The sequence below is a fragment of the Saccopteryx leptura genome, chromosome 13 (assembly GCF_036850995.1).
Source record: "Saccopteryx leptura isolate mSacLep1 chromosome 13, mSacLep1_pri_phased_curated, whole genome shotgun sequence".
In the NCBI taxonomy this organism is placed as follows: Eukaryota; Metazoa; Chordata; class Mammalia; order Chiroptera; family Emballonuridae; genus Saccopteryx; species Saccopteryx leptura.
The window spans coordinates 1,574,062-1,598,576 of record NC_089515.1 but is presented as its reverse complement, the minus strand read 5'-3'; the positions used below and the strand labels follow the sequence as shown (position 1 = coordinate 1,598,576).

Here is a 24,515-nt window from a genome sequence, read left to right as displayed (position 1 = left end):
GGGCTGAGACTGTCCCTTTGGGACGCAGCTCCGTCACTGGGCCCAGGCAGGTCCTCTGCAGCTGGCCTCTCCAAGGCAGGCAGCGCCCTCTGGTGGCCGCACCTAACATCTGTGGGTTATCAGCCTCCCTCTGGCCGGTGGACCTGAGCCCGATTCCTTATGCCCTGAACTGACCAGCTAACAGCTGAAGACATGGGGCCCCCTGCAGACCCAGGACGGGCCCTGCGGACTCTCCTCACTGGGTTCCCAGACTCCCAGCCTGGGGGACCACGGATCTGCCCGGGGCCTTCCTCCCAGACTGCCGTCCCGGGCGCCTGCCCTCCTACATCCGAGCACCGTGGGTTCACGTCTCATCTGGACTCTCCCTCACTCCGGCTGGAAGGGCCTATTTGGTCCGTGTGATTCATCTTGAATAGCAGCCAAAGTCTCATCTACTAACTCCTAGTCGGATGTTTATGGACGTGCAGTGTTCCTGTGGAAACGACGCTCTGCTGTGCCCAGCACAGCAGTGGCGACACTGCTAGGAGGCCAGGAGCTATTCTGACACCCTGAATGCGCAGCGGGGCTCTGCAACCTCTAGCTGGCTTTTGGGTGGTTTTTTGTTTGTTTGGTTTTGTTTTTAGACAGGAGTAAAGATCTCATGGGATAAAAACAAAGTTTCCCTTTTACGCGAACTGCCCAGGAGGAGTGGAGTGGCTCTCACCTGCCTCCTCCTGGTGGAGACGGCTGCACAGCATCTGCAGGGAGAAGTCCCGGGACACAGAGGAGATGGCCCCTCCCCCGAGCTCCAGCAGGCCTTCCAGGGGCAGCTCCAGGAGGTGCCTGTCCACAACGAGGACCACGGTGCCCACAGCCTCAGGGTGGACAGTGGGCGGGAGCGTGCCAGCTGCAAGCAGCAGAACGGGTGCCCGTGGCACAACCACCGGGCCTTGCAGGCCACGCTGGAGCCGCTGTCTGGCCCCGGCAGCCCCTGGCGGAAAGCGGGGCCCCAGGACATGGCAGGTCCTCTGGGGACAGACACTTGCTTTGATAGTGTGATCAGGTCAGACACAGGGATGTCAGCCTTCCAGGGCTCTTGAGGACCTGCCCAGCGTGGGTGGCCACTTTCTGAGCCTGGAATGACACGGCTCCTTCAAACCAGGGGACCCCCTTTCAAAGGACCAACATTGGCACAACCTTCTCCCCCCTGAAGAGGCTCGAGTGGGTCATGGGCGCTGGGGACTGCCACGCAGAAGACCCGTTAGAGGGAGGGCTTTTCCAGGTGGCCACAGAGCCCTGGGAGGGGCCGTGGGTCCCGCCTCCCGCTACAGAACACCTGCCCTTTCGGACACACACGGCAGGTACAGGGCAGGACCACTGCGACCCCCGCTGACAGAGCGAGACAGAGCGCCCGGGCGCTGGCTGCACTCACCCTGGGGCAGGGAGAGCTTCCGCTCCTTGTCTTTGCCCTTCGGTTTCCCCAGATCCGCAACGGTCGTGGGAACGTGCGTTCTGCAAGTCAGAGGCACGCTCTCAGGTTTTAAAAATACACCAGGAAGGGCTGCTTGTGGAGACGGCCTCGAGAGTGGCTGGGCAAGGCACAGGCATGAGCCAACGGGGCTCCGGACCCTCGCTGACGGACTGGCCAGGCCAGGAAGCCCCAGGCCTGACCCTGCTGTCTGCTTTCCCACCAGAAACACGTCAGAGGGCAGCCCCTTGCCCCGCTGTCCCCACCCCACACCCCACCCAAGGGGACATGGCGGGGGGGGGGGGTTAAACTTTAGGCAGAACCAGTATGTCCTCCCGAAGGCAGACCGGACAGAGCCAGGCCCTCAGGACGTGCCAGGGCTTTTCCTGTGCAGAGCACCTCCCAGGCCCCCATGCCAGCCCCTCAGCTCCAGGTGGGCACAGCACAAGCACCTGGCCTCAGGGGGGCTGAGAAGCGTGAGCAGCGGGTGCAGGTACTCCTCCGTGGCCTTCAGGATGTCACCGAGTGTCGGGAGAGGGGGCCCCCGCCTTTCCGCATACATGGCCTGTGACTCCCGCCCAAACAGACAGTTTACCATCAGAAGTGTAGGGTCACCGTGGAGGGGCCCAGCCTGCCATGGAAGGGGGAGGCCACTCCCAGAAACAGCCCGATGGCTTCTTGAATGCCCTGCCTACCTTGGGCACCAGATTCCCTGCCCATGTCACCAGCTACCCTTCGGAAAGCCCCTGGCACCCTGGTCCCCCAGGGATCCTGTGCATCAGACTGTGCTCAGGGGTTCAAAGAGAAGGGGCCCCTGTTGAGCAGGGAGGCCAGGCTGGGTGTTGGGCAGTGCCGGGGTCCTGACAGCCAGGGCCCCTCACCTGCTGAGGGTCCTGCCCAGCTCTCCCCACCCCACCTCACTGCAGCCAGGCTGGGGTCCCCATCCTGCCAGGGTGGTGGCACAGCTGGGCTTGGGGCCTGGGACCTCACCAGGCCTGGGTTTGAGGCCATGTCCTTGCTGGACACCTCAGCCTGTGTCTGCTCCCGGAACTGCTGGGCTCTGGCCAACAGGCCAAAGAAGGCGGCCGGGCTCACAGCCACCCGAGCCACCCTGCAGGAGCCTGTGGGCACAAACACACCCACTGTACGTGGCCTCGCAGACTCTCCCAGCGAGTGTGAGCTCGGGACTCATGGGCAAGCTGCAGGCACAGGGCTTGTCCACTAGGCTGCCCGCCCAGGAAGGCTGACCCTGCAGACGGCCCAGGAGCCCAGCCAGCACCGGTGTGGGAGGACCATCCTGCTCAGGAGGAAGGGTGACAACGGGAAGGTTGGGGAATGGCCCGGGGCTGTAGACCCTGCGTGGGATCAGCCTGGAGCAGCTGGGCCAGGCCTCTGGGCCCCGGGGGCTGCCCCCAGGGGCTGATCCTGAGCACAGACAGAGCTCATGGCCACTCAGCACGAGTTTCAGAGAGGGCACGCGGGCTCCAGGCCGGTGCAAACAGCCGGCAGCTCTGGAGTTCTGGGGCCTTCCCCAGCATCAGGTGAAAGCAGCAGGGTCTGAGCACAAGGAAGAAGCAGGGCGTCCACCAAGAAAAAAATGCTTGCGAGGCTGAGGGCAGCTGGTTCCACTGCCAGTGTGACAGGCTCCGGGGTAGCCAGGGGCAACAGTGTGACGGGGTGACTGCGGCTGGAGCTGAGGGCAGTGTCACCGCTGGTGCGCGGCTCCCCCACTCTGAGACACCAGACTTTGCTAATCCTGCCCAGCCCCCCTGGGGGAAAGTAGGGAAATGGAGTGGATGGAGGGACGGAGGGCTGGCGTCACCACGCCCGGGGGAGGGACTTGTGTCTCCAGGTCACAGGTATGCCCAGCGCCAAGGATGGTGCTGGGTAAATCCCTGCTCCAGAAACTCACCCCCCACCTGGGCCACCTTCCCTTTGGCTGTGGGAATAAACTTGGGTTTCTCGAAGGCAGCACCATACAGATGGGTCCTGTGGGCAGGAGGGGATGCAGGGTGGGGTCAAAGCCCAGCGTGTGGGGTCCCACAGCAGCCTCAGAGATGCAGATTCCAGGAGGCATGTGCACCTCAGCCGGGGCACCCTCCCCTCCAGCCAGGTCCAGACAAGAGTTAAAACAAGCGCAGAAAACACCGAGCCTTCGCAGGGGCGGAGCAGGCAGCCGGCCTTTTCTCCAACAGTGAACCGGGTCTACCCACAGTGAAGAGTGACCTTCAGACCAGACCCACAGGGCCCCTGAGGGCAAGAGGCGGGTGGGAACCAGGACAGAAATCGGCCTTACCTGTCAGGTGAGTGGTGCAGGAAGAGGATCCGAAAGGTGGGAGGAATCTCATTCAAGAGGTTAAAATGTTGTTCAGTGACCAAGAGATTCTGCCAGGCCTGTATGACCAACAGGGATCAGGGCCCATGCAGGTTGGGGCTGGCGGTGGACTGGCCACCCAGGTCCCTGCTTGGCTGGCCCAGCAGAGGCTTGAGCCGGGCGGTGGGTGGGGGTCCCTGGGCTGAGCCCCCTGCAGAATCGTGACCACCACAAGGGGGCAGCAGACCCCCGCGGCATTCCCAGGCTCTTCGCCAACACCAGAAACCCGGTCTGCATGACCCAGGGCGCATAGGCACCCAAACCGGAACGGCACAGTCTCTCCCTCTGCCCTCCTCCCGTCTCCACACCACACGCGCATGGGCACAAACGGCACAGGTGCACACGGCCCTCCTCCCTGGGCCTGCAGCCTCCCACAGCCGGGGTCAGCCCCAAGGCCCTTCTCCCCCGTGGCCCCGTGCACTGACAGGGCTGACGACTGCTAGAGGCCCCCAGCGAGCTGATGGCTCAGAAGCGTGGCTCCGGCTTTCTGAGGAAATGAGCTTTGAGTTTGTAAACGATGGCCAAGTTCACAGGCCCCCAGAGCGGTCACCTTGGAAATGGTGGCCAGCCTGTGCTCCACGTCGGCCAACAGGCTGGTGGAGGTCCACTCCTGGCGCCGCAGCCGGTGCTGGAGCTGCAGCAGGGCCGCCAGCTGGGAGCTGTTGGTGTTGGCCGTGGCCGCGAGCAGTATACCCCGCATCATCTCTGAGACGGAGCAGCTCTGGAACAGAACGCAGGAGGTGCGAGGGCCTTCCAGGCTTGGAGGCCCGCAGGGTGTGGGTAGGAGGGGCCAGCACTGGTGGCGGGGACTCCAGGGGACAGCTCTCCCACCTTCTTCCAGGGCCTGAGGCCATGCCCCTAAGTGAGCGCCCAGTTCCACGCAGAAGCCCCAGCTGCAGCCCAGAAGGTGGGGCCACCAGCAAGAGGAACACTGGGGGCAGGGCCTCCTGGAACCCTCCCTCCCTCCCCAGGCAGCCTAGCGGGCACACAGAGCAGAGCAGCACCTGAGACAGCGCCAGGAACTGACAGGTGGCCGCGGGGTCCAGGATGCCAACGCACTCCACCATCTCCAAGCTGGCGGCAGCCGCCACCTCCAGGAGGCCGTTGCCCAGGGCGACCTGCAGGCACTGCAGCAGCACTTCCGACGCCTGGGCCAGGTACCACTGGGCCAGCGCCTTCCTCCTCTGTGGGTGCAGGGGTGGGCTTAGGCCAGCTCCGCCGGGTGTGCAGGCTGGGCGGGAAGGTGGGAGCCGCTGTACCTTCAGGTCTGAGCCTCTCCTGACGCACTCCTCGGGGGCCACCCTGCCGGCCAGCTGGCTGCTGCCTCGCTCCTCCTCCTCCCCATCCTCTTCCTCCAGGACCATGTCCAGACACTTGCCCGTCAGCTCTGCTCCTGCCTGGGGCAGCCGCCAGTCAGCTGCATTTGTTGGGTGGACACCGCCAGCCCCAGGAGTGCCTGTCGCTGGGGCAACTCTGCAGGACCCCCTGGGGAGGGCACAACTGGCAGGGGTCCCTGGATGGGGAGTAGCCCTGGAGAACCAGCCAGTGGCACAGGCCTATGCCAGCCGTGCACTGTGCTCACTTTCCTTCAGTCTGGAAAACCCAGGCTCCCAGGGCCTCAGCGCCCAGCAGCTCTGTGGGGCCAGGGCCCAGTGAGTCAGGTGCTTGCCTGCCCTGGGACCTAGGGGACCGTGGGGCCTGTGCCAGCCTGTCTGTAGAACCAACCATCCCGACAGGGTCCTGAGGGACACAGTGAGCCCAGGAGGACTTGTGCTGAGAGGGGAGCTCGGGTCTGTGAGGTCATGGCAGGGAAGTGCCGGAGGGAACCAGGCTGGCAAGGAGCTGGCTCTGGGGGGAGAGAGAGACAGAGAGAGAGAGAGAGAGAGAGAGGAGAGAGAGACGGGGGGGGGGGAGCAGCAGGAAGCATCAACTCCCATATGTGTCTTGACCAGGCAAGCCCAGGGTTTTGAACTGGCGACCTCAGCATTTCCAGGTCATCGCTTTATCCACTGCGCCACCACAGGTCGGGCGGGAGGTGCATTTCTTGAAAGCCCCCTGCCTGGCCACCTGGGATTCAGTGCAGGGTTCCCTGACAGCCCCTCCCTGGGGGGTAGCATTGATGCCACATCATGGACAAGGCCCCATCCTCTATCTGACTCCGGCCACCTGTGCAGGTGCTCAACAAATACTGGTTGAACAGGGAGCCAAATTCCATTAATTCACTCAAATGTGAGTCCTGTCCTCTGTCCTGGGGACCCAAGACAGGCCACTGGGGCTGACCTCAGGACCTGCATGCGGGGCTAAATGGGGGGGCACCCGCCCCAAATCACACCGGGGTGCCAAGCCATTAGCTTGGGCTCCTAGGGGGTTTAATGAAGAAGCAGGTGTGGGGATGAGCCTGGCCGCACGTGGGGCAGAGAGACGCCGTCCAGGGGGAGGAAGTGGCACTGGCAAAGGCATGTATGACGGTGACGCAGCAGCAGTGGCTGTCACCAGAGTCCTTCTGAGCAGCAGGGTGGTCCCTTAAGGCATCCGGCCCTGCTGGGCAGCCTCACTGGGACTGGAGGGGAGTGGGCTTTGTGTGGGTATCGCACAGCCGGTGGGCAGGGCTGGGCCCCTGAAGCAGTCAGCACCTGCGGTCAGGCCCCCCCAGACTGCTGGGGTGGGGAGACACCAGAAGCCCAGACCATGTCTGCGGCTGTGACCCCTCTCCCAGCTGCCCTGTGTGAAGGGACAGCCCAGGGTCCACAGTCTGTCCTCAGAGATCCGCCGTTCTGTCCTGCGCCCGGGGTCTCACTGGCAGGACTGCTTCTTGCCTCCCCCAACCCCCCACCCCGTCCCGGCCACACCGCCCTCCATAACCGTAACCAAGGACAGCGCTCTGCTCTCCCCGGGGGAGCCCGGGCGGGGGCTGGGGGCAGGGGCACGTACCAGGGGGCTCTCCTCCCAGTAGACCGCAGGACGCACGGGGTCCGCCCGCAGCGCCAGCAGGCGCAGGGCCCTCCCCGCCAGGCCCAGGAGGCGTGCACGGATCTCCACGCAACCGGTGCTCAGCGGCGGGAGGCTGCCCAGCTGTGCCAGCGCCGTGTGGGCCAGGGTCCGCTTCAGCGTGAACCATTTCTTCAACACAAGGCGTCGGTCACTCACCCCACCCCGGAAAACGCACCAGGCCCACCCTCCAATTCCCCTGCACCTGCCTGCGCACCCTCGGGGTCCACCCCAGATGCCTGGGGAAGCAGGGCCACCAGTACAGTCTGAGTAACGCCCCAGGGTCCCCAGGGCTTGTCACAGGAGGGTCACTAAAGTTTGATTATATGACCTCAATTTAGGATACACTGGCATACAAGTTTGTATAAAGTTCAATTTTAGGACTATCTTTGATCCATTTATGTCAAATTAATTTGATTCACAGTGCCTGACATCTAGGAAAATGCCTAACATGGCAGAATGTTTTTTCAAAACAAGTATTTTGTAAATTCAACTTATTTTTTTAACAAAGTGTAATTCACTTTATGGGCTTTTTCATCTGCTGATGTAATTGTCAGAGTGAACTCAGGACGCGGGAGGAGCAGCTGCCACCCAGTTTTATTAATTAATAGGTCCCCAGGTGATCAGACGAAGCCCATGCTCAGCCAGGCCTGGGGGCCCCAGGCTGCGGGGGTGCACTCTTGGGGGGGGTGCTTGTGAACAACAGCCTGAGGACTCCCACTGGAATTCGAGCCCCCAAGACAGCCTCCCGGTGGCAGAACCCTGTTCCAGTGGACCCAAGAGCCCCGGCGGACCGTGGGTGTCCAGGTGAGTTACCAAGCCAACGGAGGTGTACTCGCTGAGGCTCTGCAGGTAATCGGCCAGCAGCTTGTCCGCAGAGCCCTGCTGCAGCTGCCCGTCCGGGGGCTTCTCCCACACGCGCTGCAGCAAGTCCAGACACACCTCCACCAGGTTCAGCTTGAGGTGCGCCAGCTTCCTCATCAGGGGCGTGTTGACGTTCTGCAACTGACAAGGGGTCGCGGTCAGCGCGGGGAGGGTCTGAGGGGCTCAACGTCCATTGGCATCGGCTCTGACTCGCTGACCTGCTGCTGTGCTCGGACACACAGACACCCCCACGGGGCTGTCACCACACGGAAGCAACGAGCGTGTCCCTCACACCCCGCTTTCCCCACATCCTTCCTGGGCCACCTGCCGTCTGCCCTGGAGTCCGCCTCTGCTCCCTGTGCCGGCTCATTCACCCAGCAGGATCACCATCACTCCCCCCGCCACATCCTCATGCCCACGTGGCCACCGCAGCTCTCCACAGGTGCCTGTTGGCCGGCGTGTCCTTTCCACCCTTTTACTTAAAGTGGCATCTTGGCCTGACCTGTGGTGGAGCAGTGGGATAAAGCGTCAACCTGGAACACTGAGGTCCCTGGGCTTGCCTGGTCAAGGCACATATGGGAGTTGATGCTTCCTGCTCCTCCCCCCTTCTCTCTCTCTCTCTCCTCTCTGAAAATTGAATAAAGTCTTTAAAAAAAAAAAAAAGTAAAGTGGCTTCTTGTTGGCAGGAGTCAGTCGGGTTTTGCTTTTCATACAGCTGACAAATTCTCTTCTGTGGGGGTGCACCATTCCAACCAGGTATGATTACTGACACGATTAGGTTTGAGGGCATTGTCCTTCTGTTTGCTTTCCGTCCATCTGTCCCCCGGCCCCTGGCTCTCGGCAGGGCATGTGGCAATCTTGGGGACTTCCTCTCGCCCCTCCCTTGGACTAAGCGGTGCAGCTCTGTGCTGTCACCCACTGCTGTGTCAGGGTCTGCAGTACGTGACCCTCCCACCCTGTGTTCTAATCCCAAGGAGACGTGCTATTATTTTTGTGTAGATGGCTGGTTTTCTTCCAGGGAGACTTAAATAACGAGAGAAACCTCACAAGTTCTCCCAGGTGGTTCCCACTTGGTGCTGTCCTTGAACCCGACAGCAGCGGCAGGTGCTCATCACTCTGGGTGCGAAGCATTTGGTCACGGCTGCCCTGCTCTGGTTTAACCCCTCATTGTTCCTGAGCTTGGAGTGCACTGAGGCTCTTGACTCTACTGGTGGATAGCCACTTTTATTAAATTTAGTAAGTTTTAGCCACTATTTCTTCAAATATTTTTTTGTCCACCCCATCGCTCCTCTCCTTGTTCCCGGTGACATCGGTGCCCACGCACGTGAAACTGCTCAACTCGCCAACAGCGCGTTCATCTCAACTTCTGTCCTCTCTTCTTCCAGGTTCTCGGTCTCTGCCGTCCACCTGAGCCGGTTCATCCACACTCTGCGTCTTCACCCTCAGAGCTCAGCCTTGGTCCCTTTATGTTTGCCCGCTGCCAGCCTATGGGTACAGTCGTAACCCCTGTCTGAATGTCCTCGACGGCCAGTTCTGTTCTGGGTTGGATTTGATGGACAGATTATCCTCCTTATTATGGGTTGTACTTTCTTGCCTTTTGCAGGAAATCAAACTTCTAGAGACAAAAACTATAAAGACTGATCATTTCTGATTGGCTGTGGGACTCTGTACTGGTCATTTCTGATTGGCTGCGAGAGTCTGTACTGGTCATTTCTGATTGGCTGTGGGACTCTGTACTGGTCATTTCTGATTGGCTGTGAGACACTGTACATTCGATCTTGTTGGTGCAGAGTCTCTACAGTTCTGAGCATCTGAGCTTTGATAGGGGCAGCGAAGTCATTTGGAAACAGCTGGGCCTTTCTGGTTCTCCTTGTAAGACACTTAGGTAGATATGGAGCCACGCTTCATGCTCATCCAGGGTGAATTATTCCCCGAGTGGGCCATGCCATGTTTACCCACCCTGTGCCCATGGACAACGAGGCTGTGCGGGCAGCGGCGGGCAGACCCAGTCCTGTCTGTCACCTTGCCCTCAGGTGCTGCCCTCCCAATACAGGACATACTGGCTCAGCCCTTGGATGGGGACTCCAGCCCCCCCCTCCCCAGCACCTCTGTGGTCCTTCTGGTCCGCTGTCCTACCAAGTGCAGCCACCTATTCTCCTTAGACCCCCAGCTGCACCCCCCCCAGCACCCACAGGAGCACGGACAGTGCAGGCCACCTCTGCTGAGGGGTGATGCTCGCCACTGCTGACCACGCTGTGCCAGGGTCCGGGACACGTACTTACATCTTGAAGGGCCAGGAGGCTCTGGATGCTGTGGGACAGCTCCTCCCCTTCGGCCACGGCTTGCTGGGCCAGGTCGTAGGCCTCCAGGTAACACACAGTCCTCTGCTCCTCGCCCGGCTCACTCTGGGCGCGCAGCCTTCACAGGACGCAGGGCGGTCACGGCCAGGGTCAAAGCGGCGCACCAGCAGAGATGGGTGTGACCTCTGCGTCCCTGTGCCGTGTGCTCTTAGCACTGAACGTGTTGTGACTCCATGTGTCACGTGTCCACATGTTCTCAACACGTCTGGACACTCAGTGTGCTCCCCATCCCATTCATAAACCCCCATGTGGCGCCCCCCCGGGGGCCACAGCCCTGCAGTGCCAGCTGCTCCCGCCCCACGCCTCCTGGGATCTGCCCTCTGAACCTTCTCCATGACCACACACCACGTCTGTCACCGTGACACGCCTCAGAGACATCCCGGGTGTGCCCAGGTCACTGTCTCTCACCTCCCGTGTGACCCGCGTTGTGCTCCCTGAGGCTGCGTGTCACCAAGCACACAGGCACCCCTGGGCAGGGGGAGCATCACTGGGGCCGCGTGAGGTGATGTGCACAAGCTTATGTGACATGTGTCTGCACGTGAGATGTGGCTGGATGATGTGCATGTGCGACCCGCATGTGAACACTGGGGGGGTGCAGGACCGTGAGGCACGTCTGTCCGCAGGTGGGACCCCGAGGTAGCAGCACAAGAACTAGGACACTGTGACGAGCCTTTCGTGAGGGACACCCCCAGTGGCTGCAGACCCCGTGCAGCATCCCCAGGGAGACGCAGGTGGCCACAGGGCTGGGGCCAGGACGAGGCCAACGGGGCCGATGGGGAGGAAAGGGGAGAGGCGGTGCAGAGGGGCAGGGAGGACTCAGCAGGGGCCTCCAGGGACAGGCCCTGCCCTGGCAGGACCACGGCAAGACCACTCACCTGTGGACCTTCGCCCGCTCCAGCTTCATGTCCATGCAGCGCTCTCTGCGGCCGCAGCTGATGAACCTTCTCTCGGTTTCCAGCAAGCACTCGTCCAGCATGTTCAGCAGAGACGGGAACTCAGAGGGTCCACTGTCGACCACGTCCTGAGTGACTTGGACCCGGAGGCTCAGGCACCTGCAGAAGGCCCACGGCCCACAGGACATGACATCCACCATCCCGCGGTTCTCAAAAAACAGAAATCGCATGGCCACACTCTTCAAACACAGCATAGGACGGTCAGAAAGCGACAGCCCCATCCCAGGCGTCCACTTGGAAACTCAAAACCACCTTCACGAATGACGGGCAGGCAGGGTCAGGCCCCGCGGAAGTGGCCCTGGTTCCTGCGAGGGGCCTGCAGGGCTGCCCAGGGTTTGGAGCTACGTTTGTTAGGACAGGAGGCGGGAGGCCCGTGGGACAAGTCACGGGCAGACTCGGGACAGGGAAGCGAGCACAGAGAGGGGAACTCAGCAGAGGAGCAGCAGAAAGCAGAGAAACCCCAAATGAGGCAGAACCCTGTCACTTCAGCCAAGGACACAGAAGCCGCTTCTTTGAAATGGTCCGAGGTCAGAGCAATGGGATTCCGTGGTCCTGACTTCACAGAGCAGATACGGCGAAGCCGTGAGCATCCACGCTGACTCAGCCCAAACCCGGAGGGGCCACCGGACGGGCAGCTCACAGACTCACCGAGTCGGAAGTGCTCAGTTGGGGAGACATGGCGATGCTCTCCAGTTCTCTCCCCCAACACCGGCCGCCGGCCCAGATGGGTGGAGAAGCCCTGGTCTGTCTCCCGTGGACAGACACGTGGCCGGTCAGGACACCGGTCAGGGCAGAGGAGTGGAAGACGACTGAGCCCCTGACCCAGCTCAGCCCTGCAGAGGACGGGCGGGGGAGCCACCCCACCCCCCAATGGCCAGCACCAAGCCCAGCAGGGCGATGCCTGTCCCTTAACCAGGTGGGGCCCACAGGAAGCCCATGCTGCGCTTGGTGGGAGGTGACAAGCAGCCCCTGAGAATCTGGGATGTGACAAGGCCTCTGCATTCTGGAAAGAAGACCCACTGAGCTCAGAGTCCCGAGGGGAGGCCGTTCTGACTGCCCCGTCCCAAGCAGACAGGACACACACTCTAGAGGAGGTCTGAGGGGCACAGGGACACTGGAAAAGGCTGTGGCTACATTGCCCCCGTTATGTGATTCTCTGAACATCACAGGTTTGGAATATGGGAGGAATTAATAGATGGAAGGAAAAAAACCCATGGCTTTCACGGCAGTGAGCAGCCTTTCTTAGAAAAGTCACCTGGCTTCTAGGTCTGTGATCATGAACTCCAACACAGAGGCCCGGTTCGGTCTTTCTCTCTGGAGCACCTTGAAGGTCTCTATGAGCTTCTGCAGCAGCTGGCAGACCTGGGCCGCGGGGCTGGCATCAGTGGGCCCCCCCAGAGTCTCCCAGGGCCCCCGCAGAGCCCCCCCAGAGCGCGGGGCCTCTCCTCACCATCACTTCTTGCCCTTCCTTTTCCATAGACAGGATTGTGTCTGCCAGAGTCAGAGTGGACTGGTACCAGAACTCCTCGCCGCCACCTAGGTGCTGGGCACGCTCAATCATCTTCTTGGCTTGGCCACAGTTGTTTTCCTTGTGGGCCAGCTGGGCCAGGAGGTACAGGCACTTGGATTCTGCACATGGATCACCCAGCTCCTGGAAAAGACAGACATATCTGGAGACAGGAGAGGGTGGGGGAGAATGAGCGAGAGAGACAGACAGAGACGGCGAGAAGGACAAGCAGGAGAGCCACAGCCCTGACCATGCCTGCGTCCATCCGTCTGTCCGTCCATCCGTCCATCTATCCACCGGGCTCCTCTCCTACCTGAAGCAGCTCCACAGGGTGGGCCAAGGCCTGTGTGTGTGCTAAAATCCACCTGCGGGATTCTGGAAGGTGGTCAGAGCCCTGGGAAGCCCCTCCCTTCAGCAGCGGCTCCTGCGCTCTCCCGCCCTCCGGGGACACTGCCCAAGGGCTGCCCCAAGGCCGAGGCCCCAGGCTGGAGCTTCCACCTTCTGTTCACTGCACCAGTTGGAGAGGTCTGGGGTGGGAGGGCAGGGTGGGGGCTTTGCTGGCCTTTGGACTCAGCCCCGGCAGGAGGACGCAGGGTCCTGAGGCAGGAAACACCCTGGGTGGCCAGGCCCAGAGACCAGCCAGCATGCAGCCAAAGAGGCTGCAGCAGGGAGGTCTGGTGGGCTCACACCTCCCGTACCAAGAGCAGGACCCCCGAGGGACCAGAGCACACAGGCTCAGGTGCAGCTGCAGTGGAACAGCGGCCAGAGGGGGGAAGCGGGCTGGACACAGAGAAGAGGTAGGCGTGGAGGCTGGGCTCCTGCACGGAAAGCGGAGACAGCACTGGAACCTGGGTGCAGCTGGAGGGACAGGGACAGCTGGGCTGCTGTGGGGACACAGTGTGGGGGCAGGTGCAGCCGCTTTCCCAGGAGTACACGGAGACAGGGACCCGTCCCTACATACACCCAGGGAAGACGACCCCAATGCACTGGTCACCTGGGTCTCAGTGCTGAGCCTCGGAGAGGAGCCAAGGGGAGGGCAGAGCCCCAAACTCTCCAACGTGGTGTGGCTGGTTGGAGGGGCGGCTGAGGGGAAGATGCTGAGACTGCAACCAGGAGACGCCTGTGCACACCTGTGCCCACCGCCCGAGACCCACGCACGCCTATGCCCACCGCCCGAGACCCGCGCACGCCTGTGCCCACCGCCCGAGACCCGCGCACGCCTGTGCCCACCCCCCGAGACCCACGCACGCCTGTGCCCACCGCCCGAGACCCGCGCACGCCTGTGCCCACCGCCCGAGACCCGCGCACGCCTGTGCCCACCGCCCGAGACCCGCGCACGCCTGTGCCCACCCCCCGAGACCCGCGCACGCCTGTGCCCACCGCCCGAGACCCGCGCACGCCTGTGCCCACCGCCCGAGACCCGCGCACGCCTGTGCCCACCCCCCGAGACCCGCGCACGCCTGTGCCCACCGCCCGAGACCCGCGCACGCCTGTGCCCACCGCCCGAGACCCACGCACGCCTGTCCCTACCGCCTGAAAGAAGGGTTTGTTGGTGCCACTGAGTTTTTACACTTTTCTTCGGGAATTTTCTATGTTTGGATTTTTCAAAATAATTGACCCTCCCAGGGAACACATGCAGAACGTGGACGGAGACAGACCACCTGTGTGCAGCATGGGGGGGGTGGCGGAGGCTGAAGGAGGATGCACACAGGCTCCATTGTCCTGCCCCCCCCCAGGGTGTCCATCCTCGCTGGAGACAGAGCTCAGGAGGAAAGCAATGGCCCAGCTGGGAAGTGTGACCCCAGAGAGGCCGCAGACACCGAGGCTGACCCTGAGGAGTGAGATCAGTCACGGCGGGGCCTGGCACGCCCTCTGCCTCTGCAGAAAGGAGCCCTGGGGTCACCTGCATTCCACACACACCCTAGAGGCCTGTGAGGAAACAGAATGGGACCCTCCAGGGCAGCCATGGGAACAGGAACTTCAGCAAACTTGGTCAACGAGTTCCAGACGACAGAGGACACGGGACCCTTCTGCGGAGAGTCCATGTCTACGAGGGTCAAGCGCGCGCTCCAGACCCAGAAGAGCCCAGCCTCACGGCAGACGGGCCGTCTCCCGCGCTGTGCGGCATGCGGCGTGCGGGTGTGGCCCACCTGGAAGGCTTGGCGGGCCTCGGCCAGGAGCAGCCGCGCAGGCTGGTGCCGGTCCATCTCCAGCAGAACTTCTGCCTTGAGCAGCCACAGCCACGGGAAGGCTGTGCCGTCCAGGCCTCTCCCGGTCTCTCCGTTCATCTTCAGAATCTGCGACACACCAAGCTGGCGCTGCCCCTGACGTCCTGCCTGTGCCCGCTGCCCACCGCCCACGGTCCTCCTGGGCTCCTCTCACCCAGAGCTGTTTCCTGGACCACTCCTCCCCCCTCCCATGCTCCGTGCTGCGTGTCCCCCTCCTGGACCAGGTCACTGAGCTCTCGTGCCTCAGCAAGACCGCGAGGGACCCTCACCAGCCCTGGCGCCAGTCACGCACCCCAGGGCCTTGCTGATCTTCCCACCAAGTCCCCACGGCTGGACTGCAGGGTCACAGCAGAGCCCGAGTGTGCTCTCTGGTGGGGACAAGGGCTCTCGGACTTCAGAGCACAGTGGCCAGGGTGCTGCTTCCCTAACGGGCAAGCCCACAGTGGGGCCGCCGCGGGGGAGCAGGTTCAGACTGCAGCGGCTCTCGGGCCCCTCAATCCCCCAGCTGCTTCTCTGAATCCTGAATCGCTGCTCAGCCAGGGCCCACAGAGGAGCCACGTGTGACTGGTCCTGGAGGGCCCAGGACACCACACAGAGCTTCCAGCGCAGGGAGAGAGAAAGCCCTGGGTCGCCCCGGCCGAGGGAAAGCAGAGGCTTCCTGGGGAGTGAGGTACCTGGTCCCTCGCCACAGGCGGCTGCGTGGTGGCCACGGACTCACTCAGCGTGGGCTGGCTCTCCTCCAACACTGGCTCCTGGTTTTTCTCCTTTTTCACAGCAATCTCCTTCCTGTAGCTAATGGGAGCAACACGGCCACAGGCTCAAGAAACATCAGACGTGTCTGGTCTCTCGGCCATCCACAAACCACGAGTCAAAACCACCGTAGGAGGCCGCTGTCCCCTCACACGTTTCCGTGACTTAACAGCAGGTAGGGTCCCACACCCATGCTCCGCCATCCCCTCCCGACTCCTGACCTGGACTCGGGCCCAGACAGGGCCCTGCCCCTGACCTGGGGAAAGGCCAAGGCTCCCTGCAGGTCAGCACGCCCGCCTCCCCCGTTCACCGCCCCACCTGAACCCCCAAAGCCCTCGTTCTTCTGTCTCCCCCAGCATAGCCGCAGCCCGGGAGTTGCCCGCACACAAGAGGTCCGGCACCCAGCATGGCCGCCCAGACCCTGACTCCCCAAGCACCGCGCCCTTGGGCCCACCCAACACCCACTGTGAGGCTGTGCTGAGAGCCGGGGCCTGGGGCAGGGAGGGGACACGGCCCGGCCCCACCGGCCACAATGCTCCTTCTTCCCAGCGGGCCCCGACCTCTGCTCTGAGTCGGCTCAGACTGGGCAGCAGGCGGAAGCCCCGCGCGTGCCGCTGACCGCACCTGGCCTGCTCTGCGTCCCCGAGGTAGGCCGGCCCCACCGCGTCCTCGTGGGAGGCAGCTGCTTCTCTCAGCTTCAGGTTGGAGCAGAGCAGGGCAAGCCTGGGGGGTGACAGGGTACAGGCTGTGACTGTGCCTCAGGCCCGGGGGCGACCGGGAGCCAAGGAAGAAATGTGTGATTCGATGATATTTTCAGTAACTTTTCAAGCGAAGCAAAATTACCAGGGAAATTGAACAGGTGGCTCTATCCACCTTCAGGTAGAAAAACTATATATTTGACTCAACACAGGTTCACAGTCTCAGGGGCACCTTCTGAGGTCAAGACAAGGCACAGTGGGCAGCGCCTGACCACCTGTCACGTCACGCTCTGCTTTCATTCTTGTGAAAAACAACCTTTACAGAGTCTGTGGGAGCGGACCTGGTGTGCAACGTGCTGACTCGACATCAGTGTCCCTCCTGGTGGGGCCACTTCATTGTCACATGGCCCCGCACCGTCACTGTGCCATGTTGCTGTGTGTTTTGAAAAGATTGGAAGCCTCCGGAAAAGAAGACAGGAGTACTGACCGAAGGTGGTAGAGATCACTGAGGCTCTTGCTGTCCACCACACAGGTCGAAATTAGGACACCCAACTGTAGGACCAGGATCGTGAGCTCATGAAGGAACATCTTCTGCAGGGCCGTGACCAGCTGGTCCAGAAAATAGAGCGTGTAGGTCTGCAAAACGCACAGCGAGCGTGAGAGGTCAAGGGAAGGAAGGCCGGACCAGCAACGCAGGCGGTCTCTCCTGGAGCCCAGTGCCCGCTGCCTGGCCGCAGCAGGTGCTGCCGGAGCGTGTGGAGCGGGTGCGGCCTCTCCCGCCCCTCACCTGGTCCTGTGCAGTGACCTGAAGTCCGCGGCACTCAGGCAGAGAGGATTCTCACAATGAACAATCCACTGAGGAACAAACTGACTCACGGTAATGTTTGTCTCATTTTTCCAGTAAAAACTACCCATCCATTGAAAACCAGAATGTTTTTCTGCACCCACACAACTAACACCTCTTACAATGTTGCACAAAATTTGATAAAAATCATGATCCGAGGGCAATGAGGAGAGCTGACAGACGATGTTCAAGGCCCGTCGAGCGCAGCGAGAACGCTCAGCTGCGGCACTCAGAGCGCCGAGGGCACCGAGGAGACGGCGCCGCTGCCTGGACGCGGGCGGCTGTCACGGCCGGGCTGTCTGCTGGCCGAGCAGTGGCTGAGAGGCCGAATGTGCTTCTGACCACATCTGAGGGTCGAGGGCCCCGGGAGCCAAATGTCTACGCTGGGTGTCCGCAGGGCTGCCCCTGAGGGCTTGGGCCGTGGAGAGGGCAGCCTGCCGGGCCGCCGGCCCTGAGGCGCCCGGAGCTGAAGAAGGACGTCATGCCAACACTTTAAACTTCATGTTAAGTGGGATCTCCGAGGGCAGCACAGCCCCGACATCGTCCCAAGAGCAGAAATACCGAGGACATCTGTAACTACTGACCTGACTAGATCTGTCACTTTAAGTCCCACAAACAGAGGATCCAGGCCCAGAGGCCCACCAGGAAATTCATCTAAACACTTATGGAAGAAATAACTAACCTTATGCAAATTCTATTCAGGAATAGGAAAAAAAGGAGAGACCATTTCCAGTGGACTAAAAAGTCATGTGACACTGTGACACAACAAGGACCACACGTTTGGTTTTCAACCGCGTTTCCGGCACGGAGCTCCTAACACCCTTGGAATCTTGTCATTTGGAAGCCCCTCCCCCCACACTTGAGTTCAGGCCCACGAGGTGACCGCTGGAAGCCCCCAGGGAGCCTCAGGACCAGACTGGTGGCCAGAGGGACTGAACAGGGGATGAGATGGATGGAGCTGCCAGCCCCACACCGATGTCGGGGGCTGTGCCTACAGGATGAACCCCCATAAAAACCCTCAACAAAGGGGGTCAAAGAGCTTCCACTTCGTGAACAACTACTCCACGGGGACAGAAGCTCCGTGCTGGGGACCCTTCCAGACCTCGCCCCACCGCCCTCCGCACCTGGCTGTCCACCACTCGCCTCACACACACATAAACAAATGGCTAAAATTCTGTGGCACACGGGTTGAAAATCGCTTTGTGACATCCGTTATACTACACCAGTGATCCAGCAAGTGAAGCGTTTCCCTGAGATCTGGGAGGCTCGCTAGCAAGTTAAGGAATCTGAGGAGGGGTCGCGGGCATTCCTGATTGGTAGTGAACGCAGACAGAAGTGCCGGTGGCCTGGGGACCTGATACTCATGACAGGCGTCTGACGGGGTCAGTCTTGAGGGGGCTGAGCCTTTAACCTGTGGGGCCTGCACTGCATCCGGTCATTAGTGACAGGACTGAGTTAAAACTGTAGGACGCCCACCCACTGTCTGCTGAGAACTGGGACCTGGGGGTTGGTACAGAACTCTACACATCTGGTGTCAGAAGAGTCGAAAGGAGAAAACAGTTTAGAATCAGCAACTTTTTACCAAATCCTGACAAGTACCCAGCATGAAAGGAAGAGTACACATCAGTCTTGCTCACAAACACAGAAATCTCGGTCACAACACCCAAAACAGCACATTCGCCAACGGAATCCGATGACACATAAAAGGAATAATCCACCTCAACCAAAGTTGACTTCCGTCTGATAACCATTCGGGGGGAAAAAAAACAATGTAATTTAACGGAAAAGAAAAAATTATGACTTAAATTATTTAATAAAGACTACAGCACTCTGATTAGAACTGCCAGTGAACAGAAGTCAGGGGCTTCCTTAACCAAGAGCACACGCCCATGAGACGCTCCAGGGACGTCTGTGCTCAGCAGTGGGCACCAGCGCCCACTAGGACACAGCGAGGGAAGGACCCGTGCTGGCACGTGTCCGTCCTTCATGCCAGCAGGGTAGGCGAGAACGAACAGAACCCAGGAACTATGAGAAATTAGGAAATTAAAAGTTCTTTGCAGAGGAAATGGCCGTGCACATGCTGGCTGAGCCACGCACAAGCCAGGCAGCCGTGACGGCCTGCACCAGCCCGCACCAGCCCAGAGCCTTCCGTGAACTCACCGGCCTCTGGATACTGGACACGTTGACAGTGAAGTCGCTCCTGTCCTGTGTGAACAAGACTGTCACCTCCTCTGGGCAGAAATAGAAAGCCCACGCCTCCATGCTCGCTGGGACCTCGACCAGCTCTCTGCTGGGCGCCGGGGTCTGGCCCTGTGCGGCAGGAGGGCGGGGTCTGCAGGCGGCCCTCTGTGCAGATGGGTCAGCGCACAGGAGGCGGCACAGCGGCGCCCGCCCCAGGATCCAGGCCCCGAGCATGCCAACCCAAGACTCGTCCGCATTCTCACCCAAAACTTGACGTACGCTTTCTGCCCCTTGCACCACCGAGACCACAGGGGGACCCCAGGCCACGGTCCCCGCACCACACGCAAGTCCACGCCCAGTAAATGCTGGGCGCCTGAGCACAGGCGACCGTCCAGCTCTGCGGGGCGCGGACGGGACAGCTGGCAGACGGGTGGCAGCTGCATGGCCATGAGGACACGCAGACACTCGGGTGGAAGGTCAGGTTCAGGACGGGCCCCGGGGGACGGGATCGCTGTGGCAGGGAGCTGCCCCTCCCGCCCTCACATGGGGACCACTGTGCTGGGTGAGGCAGGGCTTGAGCAGCGACCCGCTCTCTTGTGGGATGACCCCCAGGGAGAAGCCCGACATTCCCACCGCCTGTGACCCTCCTGGCACCTCTGAGACAGATCACTGCTCCCACTCTGGGCACAGACCAGCTCATCAGGCCCACAGCCTGGGGGCCGTGTGGCGTCCACACCCCTCACCCTCGTGGTCTGCCGGTGCCCCGGGGGAAGCGTTACCTGCTTCGGATCTTTGCTCTTCTCTCGGTCCTTCTCCTTGATCTTCTCCTTCTCCTTCTCCTTTTTAGGCAACAACAACAACGAGCTCCCTGCTGCGGGAATTCTACTTTCTGAAACTGACCTTCCTGCTGTTAACAAAGAAACCTGGGAAAAGGAAATAAAAATTTGCAACATTAAGAACAGACACTAGTCCCCACCTTCCTCCCAGACTCTCAGACCCCGGGGGCGTCCGGTGGTCCTGAGGCTCAGAGTGGCGGCCATGTCTACTCCTCTGCTGTGGCCACGCTGGTGGCTGGTCAAGCAGAGGTGGTGATGATGTCACTGGGCCTCCTCTGCACACAGGGCTCCACCTTCACCCTGGCCCAGCAGGGATCGGGGTGAGGGGTCCTCGAGGGCAGCTGTACAGTAACTGTCCTGTCCCTAATCAACAAGGCACCGGAGTCTCAGCCAGTGGCCCTCCTAGAGGGTCGTACAGAACATTGGGGGAAGGGAGTCCTTTCCGTTCTTCCTGCGGCCAAGGGGCAATGGGGGGGCAGACATGCACTCAGACCCCAGGCTGGTGCTGACAGATGTGGTCCTGCTGCCCACTGGGGGCCCAAGGACAAGAGGCCACCAAGAGCTGCCAGGAAGGGGGAGAAAGGAGGTGGTGGGCAGGGGACAGTGAGAGCCAGGGAGGGGACGAGGTGGGGGGGCAGAACTGCCGATGGCCGGGAAGACACAGGCTTTGGCGACTGTCCACTCCACGCACGAGCAAGCGTGGCCCACCTGCCAGATGCGCCTGATGCAGGCGTAGGCCAGGAGGCAGAAGTCCTGGTGGCCGGCCGCGCTGGGGGACACCACCAGGGCCAGCAGGACGTAGGCGCGGGCCACGGCTTCCAACTGCCTCACGTTGCACAGCTTGTCCAGGGAGCTGGTTCTCGCCTCCTCGGGGCCGGGGCTGTCAGGGGCTGCCTGCGCGAGCAAGCGCTCCCCTGTGGACAGGAAGTCCCCACAGTGGGTGTGACTCCACCCATGGCTCAGCCACTCCCTCTCCGTCCTCCTCCCAGGCCCATCCGTTCAGTGCCCACCACACCCCTGTCCAGGGGCTGATTCCTCCTGCAGATGGGGCGCTACCCATGCAGGGTCCACAGCTTCTGCCCCGGGGGGTAGACCACATGGCCTGACTGCTGGGGTGCCGCAGCAACTGCTGGGCTGAGAGGAGACGCCCACCCTCAGCCAGGGAGGGGTGTGGCTGCTTGCATCTGTGGCTCTGGGGTCACGTTGAGGGCTGGGAGCGATGCAACCGCCCCTCCTTGTCACCCTAGTTGGCCTGAGCTCGCCCGGACCAGACCGGGGGTGGGGTGCTGGGTGGCTAGCGGGCAAGTGCAGGTGTCTCTGGTGCCTGTGGACAGGTGTTGCCCCTTCCTGGGCCTGGATCTGCAGGCCGGGACAAGGCTGCACGGGAGCCGGCCCAGGCCACAGCTCGGGCCTGTGAGGCCGTTTCCCCTTCTGCCATGAGAGCCTCCTGCAGGGGCAGGACCAGGGCTGGACAGGAGCCGGGGCCGCACGTCCTCCCGGGCCGCCTGGCGTGGGCAGCGCCTGCATGTTTAGGTCACTGGCTCCCACGTCACTTCCTTCCGGCAGATTGCTCGTGGGGGCCCTGGGTACCCTCTCCCCTACCCTCGGCCTGCTGACCTCAGGAGCTCAGGGCCAGCCGCCAGGGAGGGGAGACCCTGACCACCCCCCCCAGTGCCCGCTGAGCTCTGGAAACGAGGGGCCTCCCAGCCCTGTCTCCTCTCCCACCTGATGGACGCCTGGCCCTCCACGCTCCCCCAGGGCAGGCCTGAGCTTGGGGTCACCTCTCAGAGCCCCACCGCCCTCAGAGGCCACTGTCCCACAGGAAGGTGACTGGCTTCCTCTAACATGTGGCAACTCCAGGACGGTCCTTGGCCCGCTGCCCGCCACCCCTCAGGGAGCACCCCATCCAGGGCCTCGGCCAGACCAGCTGCATGGAACCCCACAGTTTTTAAGCTTCCCCAAGGCTGCGGCGACAGGGGGCTACCCGCTCACCAGCCTGGCTCAGCAAACCCACCAGGCACTCCGCGCCCCACACCCTGTCACTGCTGAGCAGCCCATGGGGCACCAGGGCCGTGAGGATGTGCCCCCTTCTCATCGAAATGCCCACTCTGTGAACCAGAGCGGACGGCTGACAGGCCTCTGTGCCCAGGAGCTATGGGCACTCTGGCCGCTTGGCCTCACCTGCCGGCTCAGGTGTGTCCTTGGCAGGCTTCATCCCCAGCAGGATGTCGATGGCCCAGTTCAGGTGGAAGACCACGTCGTCCACAGGGAACTGCTGGTGATACAGCCACTCGCTGAATTCCATGATGTAATCGACCTTCTGCCACTCGCTCTCCGGCTTCTTTTGGGGGGGGCAGAAGAGACAGTGAGGCCCCTGCGCACAGCTAGCTCGGCACCCGAGACCCAGCTGGACACGCCGTCGGCGACTCGGAGCGCATGCCGTCCACGTGACAGTGCTGCTGTGACATTCCCACAACACAGCGGCCCGACGCGTCTCTCAGACGTGTCCCTGTGCCATGTGGACTGTGACAGGCGTCCACAGCAGCACTGTCCGCAGCGGCTGAAACGTGAATGAAACAAGGGCCCATCAGCAGACCGCCTCTGCCCACACGGTGGGGGCTGCTCGGCCATGAAAGGGAGTGAAGAAGGACCCGCTGCAGCACGGACCGTGGGCCCTCGCGCTGAGTGACCGCAGTCTGTCACGGGACCTGTCCCGTCAGACCCCGCCTGTGAGAAGCGTCCAGAACACACAACTGCACGGGCTCAGGAAGCAGACTGCTGGGTCCCTGAGGAGGACTCGGCGTGGGGCGGGCGTGGGAGTAAAGGCCCTGGTGTTTTAGGGGTGGTGGAATGTCCTAAAATGGGTTGTGGTGCTGGCTGTATAACCCTGTGAATTTAATAAAACATACCCTGCACCCCTAAGAAAACAACAGCAGAAAGGGACTTGGGGTCGGCAGAGACAGAGCACCTCTCCCCAGAGTGGGCCCTGCTGCTCTCTCCAGAGGAGGGGGGTCCACATCTCCAGAGGAGGGGGGTCCACACTGCCTGGTCCCAGAGAATCCGCCGGGCTGCCACCCGGGAGGACTTGGCCTTAGGTTCCAGGAGCAAGCACAGGAGCGCCCCCAGCCCCTCGTGGGGGACCCAGGCCTCTGCACCGACCATGTGACATTGACTTCAGAGCCAATGGCAGAGCCCGTGCTTGGACCCTGAGCATCCTGACCCGACCCAGCCCTGGCCCCAGGAGCACCCAGCCCGGCCCGTGGGCTCTGCTCCACGAGTGAGAAGTGTTCTGCACAGCAGAGACCCCCACCCCCCGCCCCCGCCCGGGCGTGTGTGCGGTGCTGGCCTTGGGACACCTTCAAGCCCCCCAGTCAGGGCCGTCTTACCCTGAGGCAAGTGCCACAAAAGCTCCTCCCCCAAGGGCATCCAGAGGACGTTCATTCTCTCAGATCCTGAACCAGAGGCCACAGAGCCCGCCCCTCCACAGCCCAGCGGGGCCTCAGCTCCACCCTTGTCCCCATGCAGCGCACCTTGTCCCTCCACGCTGGAACAGGTGCCTGGGGACAGGGGACCACCTGCTGTCCTTGCCACGCCTGCAGAGAAAGGGTGACTGGGGGGCACACCTGCAGGGCTTGGATGGCGTTGTGGTAGCAGGTCAGCTGTCCATGGGTGCTCTTCGAGTTCAGGGCCAGGCGGTGCCACATGTGCGCCAAGTAGTCCTCGCTCTCGTCTTTGAACTTCTGCATTTCCATCGTGAAACTCTGGCCAAGTCTGGCCTTCACGATGACCATGTGCTTGAAAATCAGGCTAAAGAAAAGTGGGAGGGAAATGAATTTTTGAGTCAAATGACAAAGATTTAAGGGTGCATAATTCCCCCAAAACTCAAGTATCTGTCCATGTTACTACTTACAAACACAGTGAAACCTGAGTGACCTGGGTTTTTGTGTTGTGGACTATTTTTAGCATTTATTTCTTCTTATTTATACGTGTGCACTGTGTTGTGCACCCCACCCTCTTGTGGGGCGTCTCTGTGAGGAGGAGCCTTCAGAAATGGGGCGGGGGTGGGGAAGGCCCTGATGGGTGAGCACGAGAAGGCACTAGGGGTGGCAGGTGGGGTTTCTGTCAGGGGGTCCCGGGGTCAGGAGGGGGTCCCTGGGCTGGGGTGGGGGGCCCGGGGTTGGGAGGGACCCAGGCGCACTCACAGGCGGTGGGCTGTCCGGGGCAGCAGCTGCACGGCCTCGTCCAGCACCTTGAGGCCACCCTCCCAGTCGTCCTGGTCGGCGTGGCAGTGGAACAGCGCCCCGTAGAGCGCGGCACGCAGTGACAGGTCGTCCTCGGCCTCTGCGGGAACAGGGCTGGGGCTGCAGGGACAGGGCTGGGACAGCGCGCCCCAGCCACCGTCCCCTGGAGACCACGGCACAGGGTCCCCGCAGGGCCGGAAGTGCCACGTGGAGTGGAGCACGGCAGGCCCGTCCTGGCCCGTGG

General features: G+C 61.8%; 1 protein-coding gene across 3 annotated transcripts in view; it reads right to left on the bottom strand.

Moving 5' to 3' along the window:
• Window positions 1-24,515, bottom strand: part of CFAP46 (cilia and flagella associated protein 46) — a 55,843-nt gene that overhangs the window by 6,605 nt on the left and 24,723 nt on the right. For 2 of the 3 annotated variants that reach the window (XM_066355354.1, XM_066355356.1), the window contains exons 26-50: window positions 24,233-24,371; window positions 23,654-23,837; window positions 22,212-22,371; window positions 20,739-20,944; window positions 19,974-20,117; window positions 19,174-19,323; window positions 16,657-16,805; window positions 16,096-16,194; window positions 15,396-15,513; window positions 14,644-14,790; window positions 12,437-12,637; window positions 12,242-12,348; window positions 10,909-11,085; window positions 9,956-10,091; window positions 7,626-7,814; window positions 6,753-6,941; window positions 5,081-5,218; window positions 4,826-5,005; window positions 4,372-4,542; window positions 3,744-3,841; window positions 3,360-3,436; window positions 2,438-2,568; window positions 1,900-2,012; window positions 1,412-1,491; window positions 704-886 (exon numbers count right to left, since the gene is read on the bottom strand). In XM_066355354.1, the coding sequence (XP_066211451.1) occupies window positions 704-886; window positions 1,412-1,491; window positions 1,900-2,012; window positions 2,438-2,568; window positions 3,360-3,436; window positions 3,744-3,841; window positions 4,372-4,542; window positions 4,826-5,005; window positions 5,081-5,218; window positions 6,753-6,941; window positions 7,626-7,814; window positions 9,956-10,091; window positions 10,909-11,085; window positions 12,242-12,348; window positions 12,437-12,637; window positions 14,644-14,790; window positions 15,396-15,513; window positions 16,096-16,194; window positions 16,657-16,805; window positions 19,174-19,323; window positions 19,974-20,117; window positions 20,739-20,944; window positions 22,212-22,371; window positions 23,654-23,837; window positions 24,233-24,371 (3,666 nt within the window). The remainder of the gene's footprint in view (window positions 1-703; window positions 887-1,411; window positions 1,492-1,899; window positions 2,013-2,437; window positions 2,569-3,359; window positions 3,437-3,743; window positions 3,842-4,371; window positions 4,543-4,825; window positions 5,006-5,080; window positions 5,219-6,752; window positions 6,942-7,625; window positions 7,815-9,955; window positions 10,092-10,908; window positions 11,086-12,241; window positions 12,349-12,436; window positions 12,638-14,643; window positions 14,791-15,395; window positions 15,514-16,095; window positions 16,195-16,656; window positions 16,806-19,173; window positions 19,324-19,973; window positions 20,118-20,738; window positions 20,945-22,211; window positions 22,372-23,653; window positions 23,838-24,232; window positions 24,372-24,515) is intronic. The other variant, XM_066355355.1, reaches the window with a different exon arrangement.